The sequence below is a fragment of the Emydura macquarii genome, unplaced genomic scaffold (assembly GCF_026122565.2).
Source record: "Emydura macquarii macquarii isolate MOO-44397 ecotype Brisbane River unplaced genomic scaffold, CSIRO-AGI_Emac_v2 contig_2473, whole genome shotgun sequence".
Classification (NCBI taxonomy): domain Eukaryota; kingdom Metazoa; phylum Chordata; order Testudines; family Chelidae; genus Emydura; species Emydura macquarii.
Window position 1 is genome coordinate 21,961,313 of NW_027132610.1, and position 13,303 is coordinate 21,974,615.

At 36.7% G+C, this 13,303-nt stretch overlaps 1 protein-coding gene across 1 annotated transcript in view; it reads right to left on the reverse strand.

Moving 5' to 3' along the window:
• Window positions 1–168: 168 nt before the first annotated feature.
• Window positions 169–13,303, reverse strand: part of COG3 (component of oligomeric golgi complex 3) — a 47,093-nt gene continuing 33,958 nt past the window's right edge. Inside the window, exons 17-23 of the mRNA XM_067563137.1 lie at window positions 11,536–11,656; window positions 9,056–9,144; window positions 8,811–8,945; window positions 6,237–6,312; window positions 4,441–4,568; window positions 3,450–3,548; window positions 169–2,133 (exon numbers count right to left, since the gene is read on the reverse strand). Coding sequence (XP_067419238.1) covers window positions 2,104–2,133; window positions 3,450–3,548; window positions 4,441–4,568; window positions 6,237–6,312; window positions 8,811–8,945; window positions 9,056–9,144; window positions 11,536–11,656 — 678 coding nt within the window. The 3' untranslated portion in view covers window positions 169–2,103. The remainder of the gene's footprint in view (window positions 2,134–3,449; window positions 3,549–4,440; window positions 4,569–6,236; window positions 6,313–8,810; window positions 8,946–9,055; window positions 9,145–11,535; window positions 11,657–13,303) is intronic.

Genomic DNA, 13,303 nt, shown 5'->3' on the forward strand with positions numbered 1-13,303 from the left:
AAATCTTGTCTTTCTTAATGAAGCATCATACATGCCTGCAGGGTATTTATTGGTTTGCCATTACAATTATCTTGTCAGACAAGTCTTAAGATACACACAAAGCTTTACTCGGGGACCAAAATAGGAAGCACAATTTTTATTTTAAAAAAGCATTAAAAACAGCAAATGTCTAGTCAGATCATATAAAGCACTTTAATTTAATCTTTTGAAATTATTTACACTATTTTTATATGTAAATATCAAACTGTACAGATTTAAACAAATCTTCATTTAGCAAACAGGCTAAATAAACTGATTGCTCTTGTAATCTTTTAAATCAGCTGTCCTAGAGCTGTCTGAGTATTTTAGAAGGGAAAAGTTTCAAAACACAAGAGTGACTAACCTAGTATTTTATCCTTCAGACCATTTCTGTGCAATGAATTCAGTGATAACTCTGTACAGCAATCATGCACACACTTTTGTAAAACACTATAAAAAAGACCAAATGTACATATATTACAAGGCTTTGAACATTATTTTACAGCCTATGTTCTTGAATAGGTAAAGAGAAAGGGTATGTTCTCTTCCTTGTTAGTTCCTTAGTTAATTACAAAAAGTTACATGAGGTCCTGTAAGTACCATTTCCATACCCCCGAGTGTCTGCTGCAATGCTGCTCACGGTGGCTTTAAAACTTGCCATTTTAGTGTCTAGTCAGCTGATTCGTAACAGCAAAACTATTAAATCAAGATGCCAAAGATATGTACAATTTCTACAACAATCAAGCTAGAGAATAAGTAAAAATCTGCCATTTAAGTCACTAGATTGCCTTCCACAGATCTATACAACAAGATCATTACAGATACTCTAAAGCCATTTTCAGTGTTTCATCCAGTTTATGGACAAGTGTTTAAGCACTTAGCGTTCTGAAGTGGAACATATCAATGTTGCGTATCAATCATTCCCTGCATGCTGACCATAATCAGTTGTTATACATATGCATAGTTTACTGGTCAGCAGGTACTTCTCTCATGACCCTAACTTATAAAGGTGCTTTTGTATTCACTCATCATCCCCTTCTCCCTCACACATCTGTACTCCACTGCACCAATCCCATAGTCACAGCTTTGCCACCAGGAGCTGCTCTTTGAGGCCCTTTCCCTGGCCTATGGCATCCATGCATTCACTTCTGACAATGTGGCTGTATTGCTCAACTTTAAATCAGGGGGGAAAAACCCTTAACCTGAAACCTTAAGTACCTGAAAATCTTAATGCTAAACCTTACCTTTACATTAAAGCCTTCTGTACCTAGGTAGTTCCCCTCATAAACATTAACAATTATATTGCACAGCTTTCCACTGCAAATCCCACATCTTCATTTCATAACATGGAAAGAACTCTCTAAAGATTCTTCACTCAGAGCACTCCAGTATATCCAAGTACAAGCGTCAGCACTCATTGCTACCAACCATAACAGGGCACCAAAAATACATGGCATCAAATATTGCAGAACATTCTGAAAGTCAAGGGAAACAAAAGCTAGTTTTCACAAATGAATGGACTTTGAGTTCTTCAAATATATTGTGGACTAATAGGATTCTTGGAGTAGGGGAGGAGTTTTAAGAAAATGAATGTGCCTGTCAAAATCAAGTTTGCAGCAGACCTGACATGCATGTCGCCATCCCATTCAAACACACTGCATACTGACTTTTTTCCACTTTGATTTCCTGTCATTTATTTTCAGTGTTTCCTGTGAAACGGCTAGTTCTTTTACCGCACACAACATCTGCTCCACAAAAGGAAAAGAAGTAAGGTCTTAAATAGATTTAAGTCTTAGCATTCCAATCTGAGACATGTTTATATCTGATGGTGAGGCAGAAACTGAGCTTGGATAAAAATCTTCAGCTGGTTTTATCCCTTAAGCTTTTGAAAAAACTGCCTTACTTTAAACAATTTGTAAAACTCAGTTCTTCTGTACATCAGTGTTAAGCAGCTTGGGGAGTATTAAAGCCGGTACACTGGGACCCGTCAAGGCAAATCCTTTATTTACTTCAGGCAAATGACTTCATGTCCCCTTCATTGCCTGGCATGCAACTGAAATTTACTTCAAACAGCCTGATATTGGGCTATTTAGACATTGACAAAAGTAGGTTCACCTGAAAGGCAAAATGAAACAATAGATTAGCTGTTGTGTTGTTGCCATCATCCAAGGTCAGGAGCAGACTTATGCTGTTTTAGCATCTAAACAGACATTCAAGAAATCTCCAAGAATTTAGAAGAACCAAGAGAACAATTATAAGAATATTGGTCAAAAACTGCAATCACCAGTTCTAGCTAACTTACAGACTCCTAATATGCAATCAATGCTCTGATGTTCAATATGCTCTTGCAATCTATTGTGTCAATATAGCTTCTAATATGTCTGTGGGTATTTGCATATCATTTTAAAAGAAAGTTATGTGCAATAGCCATTTGATAGACCATTAAGTAAATTTAAAATAGCCTAGAGGCACATTCTGTATCATTTGCATTACTAATAACCTGGACAACTTTAGCTTACATAAAACAGAAGGGGAGGGGAAAAAAGAGATCCAAAAGACTGGTGGTCCATCACTGCCCATCCTTGAAAGAACAGAAATCTGTCTGTTGTGGGAAAAATCCACCTTGTCCTAGTGGATTACTCCTACTCCATCTTCAGAGGAAGTTAATACTCTTCTCCCACTTCATGTTCCCTGACAAAATAATCTTTGGTGAGACTCCTCCTGTTCACGTATCTGATTAACAGTTTAAAACTGTGTGAACAAGAATCACCAGTGGATCCCATATACCGCTGATGTCCAGTAAACTGTTTATTAAAAAGCTATGGGATCCCTTAGAGAGTGGCTTATGCAGGGCCTCCTGATGCAGAGTGTTCCTAACACTGATTATCTTTGAGGATAAAGGCCCTCCTTAAACCTGAAATTTTATTTAAGTTTCCATGATTAGCTACATTTTTCCAGTTGCTGTTTGTTCAAACAGATCCCTTCAATTCCTTCTCAAATGCTGCCGCCGCCACCTCCTAACAAAATGTAAAGGCTTTTTTTCTTCACCTTGTCAAAAGTAAGACTCTCCCACACTTTATACCTGCAGAATTTTTACACACCTAGCACATCTGATCTCCAAAAAGGAAAAGTGCCCAAAGTGGATGTAGTTCACCAGAACAGTCCTTGCCATGACCTTGTACAATAAAATCCCAAAGCTGCACGTCTTAATCACTAATTTCCGTTTTAAAAAAGTCTAATAGATGTTCGTAAAAACTGAACAACTGCATTTGCCCATGGTTTAGAGTTCAAATTAATTCTGGATTTTCAAAGAATCAGAAAAGAGGAATATGCATAAAAATTAGGCAAAATGGAAATGCAGGTTAATTAAAAAGTGTGAGCTAGTCTCGTGAAACTGAGTAATCTGTAAAACAAGGAGCTTCACTTTATACCTGTTCCATTGAAGGACAAGCTATGATCTGGAGATCTTCATTGCTAAATTCTTCTTTTAACAAAGCATGGAGTTTCTGGAAAACTTGCTGAATATTATTCTTTATAAAGGAAAGAAAAACAATTAGTGTTGAAATATCACAAGATTTGTCTCAAATACAAACAAACTGAACATCCTGTGTGTGTGGAATAGCCACGGAAGTGAATGGAGCGGTGTGTGTAATAGAACTCTGTGCTCTTAAAAGTGGTTCTCCTGTGAAAGGTAACGCTAAAAATGGCATGGACAGGTTTTCTTCTCTATTGTGTGACTACTCTAGATCAGATGTGCTATGTTAACAAGTAAAACACCCAGTCCTGTACACTTAACCTGGCATCTGAGAACCATGATGGATTTTCTTTTGTGTGCACATTCAGCAGGAACAAGTCTTCTATTAAACCTGGGCAACCCTCATTGCCTCTGGTCAGTCTGCACAGGTATAACTGACTAGACTTACCAAATGTTGGTGATAAACAAGGAATAGAATCCAGCTCAGCTCTCTCAATATACTGTTTGCTATGCACGCTGGATAGGAATAAAAGCAATATAGATATATTTTCTTTATTCCGAATACTTACATCAGGTCTGTGGAATAAGATGCCATTTTTACATGGTCCCTTTTCATAAAAGAGCCGCATTATGATTTGTAATACAGTAACTATTTACTTAATACAAGCATGATTTTTTTCATATGGTTACTGCCTGGATTTTTAATGTATAATAACTGACATCCAAGAGTCTATGCAATGGGCAAGATCAGCAGAAATTCAAAAAATCTTGTCAAAGTTAACAGGAAAAATAAATAATCATGTGATAAAGAAACTTAGAAACATCTACATTAATTCATTCCTACAAAAACAAAAGTAAAAGTTAACGAACTTACAAAGCACACTTTTAGAAACTAATCAACTAAGTTAAGGCCAATCTATGATGATGCATATATTAACAATACTCACCCTAACTGGCTTAAACAAAATGAATTCAGTATCCTTATTGGACAAGTATAATGACATGCTTCGTAATGTTGATGGCAGCTTTGTTTTTATTGTCTTGTAAGCGGAACATACTAAATCATTGACCTTTGCTGGAAATAAAGTTTAAAATTATTAGGCACAAAAATTTGCTCCTGCTGGTTGAAAGTCTATGTTCCAAATGATCCCCTCTATTTTTCCCCTATTTTATGCACACCACTACCCTGTGTCCCTCTGAAGCCCGTAAATCACAGTCACCATCCTGAGTGGCAAGTTTTGACAAGACTCCTCCCTTCAAGGTTCCTTATTTAGTTGGAGAGGTGACTGTTGGGCAGTACTCAGCCCAAGAAATATAATAGTACTTTGCAAGATTTCTCTGAAGCACTCATGCCCTGTCCTCATGGAGACAGAGTACCTAGAATTAAACATATGCCTCAAATGGCTATGCAGCCTACCACAACAGGCATGCTGTGCTGAATGAAACATGGTTTCTATATTGTAGCTATATATTTTAATGCCATTTTCAACATAGTTTTGAAGAAACATGGGGGAAATGTCGAAGACTTTTGGGGGGAAAGGTTACTTGCTTAATATTTTACTCTTGAAGCTTTTGTATTTTCCTTTACCTCCTCCTGCCTCCCAGAAAACAGACAGCATGGCAAATAGCTCATCGGCGATGTCCTACATGCCAGCTGCTTCTTGAAACTTCATTTAAGATAAATAGGTTTTCATTGCAAACATGCTATGTTCACATTTGCACTTACGTACAAAATCACAAGGCAAATGCTGAGATATATTCCTGAAGAAACTAGAAATTATAACCAAGAGCAGCAAAATTGTTTGACCTGCAATGATGCCGCACTTATGAATGAACATGTCAGACTTTGCATTTTAAGACCTTAGTGCAACTAAATGCTCTTATCTAGGACACCGAAAGATTCAGATTTCTCAGTGTAATCTTCTAGATCTACTTGCTGTAAATATCACAAAATACTAATTGCTCAAACCCAACAAAGGTTCTTAGGAAGTATTCTCATTTGAGCTCTTAATATGAGGGAATTTGTAGTTGGCTTCTCACTTTGCATATTCACAAGAATTGAAAATGTAATGTATTTACAAAACTATAAATAATAAACCTCAAAGTAAGACTAAGTAATTTCTTTTGTATAGAAGCAGGAGCTTTACCTTAACCTAACCAAGATAACTCTCAAACACACTTTGCATTAAATGGTCAACATATGAAAAGTACATTTTAACAGTCATATTTTCAACACTGTTTAATGCACCCCGTGCACTGTACAAATTAAACTCATATTTTGAAGTTTTTCAGATATTTAAAGCCTTAGCCTACAAGATATGGAAGACAGAAGCTCTGTGGAATACTTTGGCCAAGTTTTTCAAAACCTAAAGCCAAGTTTTTCAAAAACTAAAGCCAATGAAAGCTGTTGTGTGCTTGGCTCTTTGAAAAATCAGTCAGCTTTCTAAAAATGGAGTAAGGAACCTAACTTCTTAGGTTCCGAGTTTTGAAAGTCATGGCCTAGTAGTACAGAAGACAAATTATATTCTGAAGTGCTCTAGCCCAGAATGCATTTTGTATTGCTTTAACATCCTCATAAATGATAAGTGGAAAGGGTGTTTGGGTAAGTGGAAGAGTCTTTAAAACAAGTTCTATAGAAAAGTGGGAACTGATATAAACTGTCCTTTATTAGCCAATTTACTATCTTACAAGAGTCTCAACAAGACTATTCTAAATTAAATGAAAAATGTGAGTAAAGGAATACCTGGTTGTGCCCAAGGCTGCTGTGAAAGGTTGTATTTGGGACCCCCTTGACTGGCCATTGCTTTTAATGCAGCAACCTAAAACAATTAGATTGAAAGAATGAGAAAGTTTTGTTTCCATTGGTATCAGTTAATGTGAAATCATGTCAAACAAGCCAGTAACATTTAAATAAAACTCTTAACATTTGTAATTTAAGGTAGTGTTTTCCTTGTTTGTATATTGTGATTGAGGATATAACTAGAAGGAAAGTCAAGTCATGACCAATGCAATTCCAAAAACAATAGTGTAAGATTTATGCTCCATATTTATTTATACAACAAGAGACTAATTTAAGCTTGATAATACTTATGTCTGCCATACATGAAAAGGGAAGCAAAATAAGGCATATTAACTATTTCACAAGAATCTGTAGATACAGAAAAGAACCCTTAAAAGGAAAAATGTGCCTAGCCAATCTTGGCTGAAAAAAAATGCAAATGTGGTAGTCAAACCCACGCTAGGTTGTCAGAACGTCATATTGTAAAATATAAAAACTCTTCTCACAACTGAAATTAGAAACGGGGCCAGATTTACAAATGTATTTAGGTGCCTATAGATACAGATGGGCTTCTAGTGGGATATACAAAAGTGCCTAAGTAAGGAAGGTGCCTAATTCCCATTGAAAATCATAGGATTTACACACTTGGGCACTTATGTAAATCCCACTAGGCACCTACTGCCATCTTAGATAATTAAATATTTCACTTAGTCCATGGACCAAAGAAAGACCTGGTCTACAGTGCCATGAGTGGTCGATGGGAGATACGCGACATAATGTGGCTTGTGTATATCCTGTCGACTTACTTAATGTTGCTGTACTGGGGCATCTCCACTGCGCTGCATCAACAGGAGATGCCCTCCGGTCGACATGAGACACCCTCCAGTCGATGCAGCTTTACTCCTTTCTGGGGGGTGGATTAAGGACATCAACCAGAGAGCACGTCCGGGATCGGTTGAGCAGGTCTCCACAGCCCACTCAATCGATCCTGCTGCATTGATCCGTGCAGCCCCGGCACTGTGGACCTACCCTAAGATACATACTTTTTTAAAAAGTAAATCCACTGTTGCAATGTTCTGAATTCCCAAAAGCAAGGAAACAGGGTATCTCTGAAGTCCTTGCAACACTGCAACCACCAGTCTTGAGGAGTCATGATCCACCTGATAAACCTGTTTATATGCAGTTATACTAAAGAGGTTATAAATACGAGGATTCATAACACCACTTGGGTTTTCTAGTGCTTTTCCTCTTCAAAGAACTTTACAAACATTACTTCTGTCATATGATCTTTCCACACTGAACTTACATATAAAGAGAGAACTTTCAGAGAACAAACTCAGAATTAATATTGGCTCAGAGATGTAGACTGAACAGAGAGGAGGTTCTGCTGCACCCTCCTTCACACAATAGACTCGTTTACTATTTAAGTCTACCTTACGAAAAGTGTTACTATAAAAAAGCCTGACAAAAGATACCTCTATGGATCTCTTGCCTCAACAGTATACATCAGGAGAAAACAAAGCTATTTAATATAGACTACTTCTATCTGCCAAGGATAAGAACATATTTTTCCATGAAAAATACTGTCCTAAAAGCACTGTGTTATGATCTCTCACATTGCAAACATAACTTGTATTACCATTCTAAGCAAGGCTATTATGGTTTATGCCCAGGCATGCTCACTTGGTTGGTTTTAGTTTGTATTCATAACTTAAAATGTGGCATTGTTAGTTCTGTTCTTATTTAAAGCTTTCAATACAATCTTTATAAAAACTGTGCAAAAACTGTCTGAAGAAAAAAAATAAGGTTGCAAAGTCAAACATGCAGAAGTTAGGAAATGCCAGAATTAAATCCTGTTAAAAAAAAGCATGTGATCATGTTATTAAAAACTATCATAATACATTTGAACAGACAACCTTAATTATGGCATTTCCTAACTTTTGCATGCTTGACTTTGTACACAAAAGGCTGCTAAATGAACATTATGATGTCTGCAATTTCCTAGGTTTTAAAAAAAAGCAATCTGAAAACAAATTGCATCATGTGGCATTATATTAACACCCACACGGTTCATCACCAGAGTTGAAGCCTTTATATCTACTGCACAGACCTTTGCCACTTGAACTAAGACTAAATGGCAGCAACAGTAGATTGTCATCCTCCTTGTGGACCAACTCTATTCCCCTCCCCTCCCACTTGCTAAATTTCATGTCCCTGCTCCACAGCACTGAAGCAATACAGCTTCTCAAGGAAACAGAATGGGAATTATTTTTAACACTGGCAAGATGTATGTTTCCCTAATCTCATTCTCAGCAATGGGTGAACTATTTCTGCTGAAACGTTACAAAAAATTGCCTCAGGATATAAGCAACTGAAAACAGTCTTATAATAGGAAGTGTCAAACAGCCTAAAGTATAGCAGCTCTACGAGCTCTGTCTATTATAAAATTAACATTAAACAAATTTAAATACTAATTAATCCTGCAGTTTAAGGAAAAAATATTTCTGTTAAGACAGTGAATATATAGCTTCTTTGTACCTTTGACATGAACTCCTCCAACTGCTCTATAAACTGTTTGGTTTGCTGCTGAATAAACTGCTCACAAGCTGATTTCAGATGGCGGTCCACATCTTTCTTAGAGTCAATATAATGTTCTCTGATCTCTGGAGTACCCTTCAACATAAGACAACAATTTCTTCTTTTTATTTGCTCAGAAATCACCACACATTGAAATGAAATGAGATATTTCCTATGCGGCGTTAACAAAAGAACCTCCATATTACCTCCAACAAGAACTGTATCAATGCGTTGTTGCTGTTTAGCCTAAAAAATCTTGGAACAGTCTTTGGGTTCAGGATTTTAAATGCTGCATCTGGTGAAGCAGAAAGTCAATCATACTGTAAATGTTTAGGATTCAGCTAGAATAATTTAAACAGGAATACTTCATTTCTTCATTACAATGGCATGCCATGATTTACAATTGTGTATTATTGAAGTTACACCCGAGGCCCCAATCAGACGAATGTCCCTCATGCCAGACACTATACAAAAACAAAGTAAGGGGGAGTCCACACCCCAAGGAGCTTACAATGACCTCACCGCACATTAAGCAGTGGTGCCCTTTGTTTGGCTTGTCGGAAAAGGTGTGTTGCCCCTTTAGGGGTTACAGAGCCAGCGAGATATGTGCTAAGCAGAAACTGCTCCACGCTAGGTTAGCATGGGGATGCTGACCCATTTCCACACCCTCCGCAGGTGACCGGAAGAGAAGGGGACTATTTATGCCCACACCTGTACAGCACAAGCTCCCTTTTTCACTCGGACCAGGCTGAGCAGCATCCACCCTCTCATCCATGGAAGCAGCTGAAATCCCAGGTTTCTCAGGCTCTGCAGTGGACCTTACACTAGTTGCTCCTTTCTCAGGGGGTTGGAAAGGAATTTTTCCTTCACCACCAGATTAACCAAAAAGAGGTGATTCTTTTTCACCTTCCCCACAGCAGAATGGGGACTCAGTGGGGGATGAGAGATTACAAGGATACCATCAGCCTGAAATCTAGTCAATTCTTTACAAATTAACTGATGATCACCTGTTCTGTTCATTCCCTCTGAAGCACTGGCAGTGATCACTTTTGGAAGACAGGACACTGGGCTACATGGACCATTGGTCTGACCCAGTATGACCGTTCTTATGTTCTTAATTAGAAGTAGCTTCAGATACCACCTGGGTCCCAGAGTCCATTGGCCAATTTGTTGTTTTAAATGCCCATATCTTCCTTTCATTTTTAACAAGTGTTTTTCTTTCCTTTGTTGCTGTATAAATGGCCCACAAAGACAGGGGAAACTATCTATCGCAAGACTAGCTATATTGGAAGTGCTGTTAAATGCACAAAGTAAACAAAAAATATCACATCCTCCCAAATCTCTTTCAATTATAATAATAGAAGTATTACTTATGTCACTAACAAGTACCCTTTTTTCAGACAAAAGTATGATTTTTAAGTTGATGTAGTCTCTGGAACTTTAAATCCATATTTAATTAAAGTTAAGTCTATATGCAGAAACCTTGGTCCAGCTGAACCCTCTTTTAGCCATGTAATCTCTTCACAATGCTCATTATAGCCTGAATTGTTATTTATATATATATACACACACACACACACACACACTACATTACATTAAAGAATTTAGGACATTATACAATAAAGACTAAATAAGCACTTATCAACTTTTCATTTTCAAAATGTAGCATAAACTTGTTTTTCCAGTTACTTACCATCTTCAGTAAGGCACTGGCTGCTACAAAAATTTATTCATTTAAAAAAGATACAGAATAAACTTTTGTGTCAGTCAGGACAAGACACCATAAGGATGTATTTACCCTTTAACCTCCAGTCAACTAGAAACTACTTAACAGGAGGGAGGTCTCATTGATGTTCAAATGCAATAGATGTAATTGTTAGTAGTAAGATTAAGTAACTTCAAAGTAAAGATAACAGTATATTAGATGACAGGAAAGAAAGATTATTTCTTCAATTTACTCTTCTGGAATGGAAAAACTAAAACCTGAGATGTTTCCAGTTCCTCTTGCTCAGGCTTATGAATTGCACTGAGTCTCTCTGACCCTTCCCTTTTTCATTATGATTTTTTTCTCTGTGCTTCAGAAAGCACTTGTAGGAAAACGTAATATTGCTCTTCTGGATTGCCTCTGCTTTGTTTTTTTCCTTGTTACTAGATGTGTGTATGCTTCATGAAACTCCCAACATGATAAACAGAAAAGTATTGTCTAACTTTACAGTATAAGGAATAATTTCTCTAGTCAAATTTCTGCAGAAAAGCCAGGAGCAATTCTAATTTGTCCTAGGCAAGTAAGTTTCATATTGTTAAAATCAATCTGCTAAATGGCATAAACAAGAAAAAGCTCTGTAGAGTATAGCTAAGGATGAAATACATTTCAGTACAATACAAATGTAAAGCTTATTATTTAGCAATAATTGTTCTTGGTTTTTTTTTTAAACAGCATGTATGAGTTGCAGAGGTCAGTGGCAAAAGCACAGATACAGCACTTCATATAAATCAAAAGTATAGTAGAGTTTGTTAAAAGCATTCTAACTTGCTCATCTTAATAGATAAAACCTGTATTAGAAAGGATTAGAACAAAGCAAGACAATGTAGCAAGCATGCAGATCATTGCAGGTGAACATAAAATAAACCCAACACCTTTGCTAGTGCATTGGGGAGAGCAAGCCCACCCAGCACTGTGCAGTACCTCTAGTTTTCTTAAGGTCCAGGGAAATTTCCTTAATGGTGAATTCAGTGTGGAAAGGAGCAATTTGTTCACGAAGAATCAGAAGGTGTTTTATTAAGAAAAGCTGTCCATCAACCTGGGTCTAAATTACAATGAGAAAAAGAAAACTTAACAGAGAAATATTAATACAACAGCATAAGTATAAGTTCTCCCAACTACTTCAGTTACTTGCTATAATTAATGTTAAAGCCTTGGTTTTGTATACAAGCCACTCTAGGTTCATAGCACCAATAATTATATCCCCTGTCCGACATGCTACATTTTTGCATTATTTTAGATAAGTCATTCAACAGAAACAGACCATTTGCATGCCCCTTAAAAGATCCTGATTACATGCTTTCTGCATTTGTGTGCACAGCAAGCATAACTCTCACAATCAGACAAAGGCAGCCCACTTTCTCACAAAGAGAATCATTTCTGTTTCATATTTTTTTACATTCCAGAGACACTGAGAGTATGTCTACAGCCAGGCAGCTATAGCACCATCGGGTAAACACTTCCTACATCAGCAGAAGGGGTTTTTCCATTGATATAGTTAATCCACCTCTGTGAGAGGTGGTAGCTAGGCTGAAGGGAGAATTCTTCCATCGACCTAGTTGCATCTATACACGGAGCTAGTCTGACTTAACTACAGCACTTCAGGTGCAAAACTTTTGACAGTCCTGAGCAACATAGCTAGCTTGATCTAATTTTTAAGTGTAGACCAAGTCTAATGTTGTATCATTTAAAAAAATAAGGAAATTCAAAGAGTTAAACACCATTAGCTCTGACAGGTTGCACATGTAGTATTTGCTATTCTGTTTTTATTGTTAAAAGTAAAGCTTAGTTCATTTCTAAGCAGAAGAGCAAAAATACAGAGGGTACAAGGCCAAAGTTCACTATACTGTAGGAATCTTCACTTTTGCATTCTTTGTTATTTCAGCTGTGCACTTTTAATGCTGCATACATTTTTAAATCTTGAATATCATGCCTCATTAAGGTAAAGGAAGTGGGACCAAAGATTTACACCTCTGCTGCTGCTATTGCTAGGTCAAAGAGGTTTTTCTTCATGATTAGGTTAACAAAGCAGCAACATTTGTTTATATTGCAATGACAATAACTTGGCACTGAAAAAGAAAACAATTTAAAAGAAAAACAAAAAAATTAATTAACAGAACTGGTGAAAAGTAAAATATATTAACATTTTAATAAACCAAAGCATTACTAACAACAGAGTATGGGAATTTTTTTTTTTAAATTCATGATGTAATCTGATAGTGCTCTTGTGAGTATTAAATGTACATGCCCCAGGAGTGAAGTGGCTTAAATGCTGATACCAAACAGGGGCATGGCTCCACAGAAATCACTGCAGTCTCTACAACACTTTCTATCAAGGCTGATCTAATAAAAGATATTGCCACAATACCAAATAACTGCAGAACATTGAACAAGCTGCATACGAAAAATGATAATTTGCAGAAATTTTTAAGGAAACTTTTTCCTTATCATTGGATTCTCCTAAATCTATCAATTATTTTAGCAAAGATTAAACTTTTAAAATGACACACAAGAAAAAAGTTCGATGTACTTCAAACCAATTCTTGATCTGTGCAATTACAACCAGTTCAGGTAGCCAACTTTTTTTGATAAATTCTAAATACTTTTGCCAATTACATAATCCACTAAGTTTGGTTTATTAATATAACCATAACATTTATTTTTATTTGTAGAAATTTATCTTTCTGGTTTT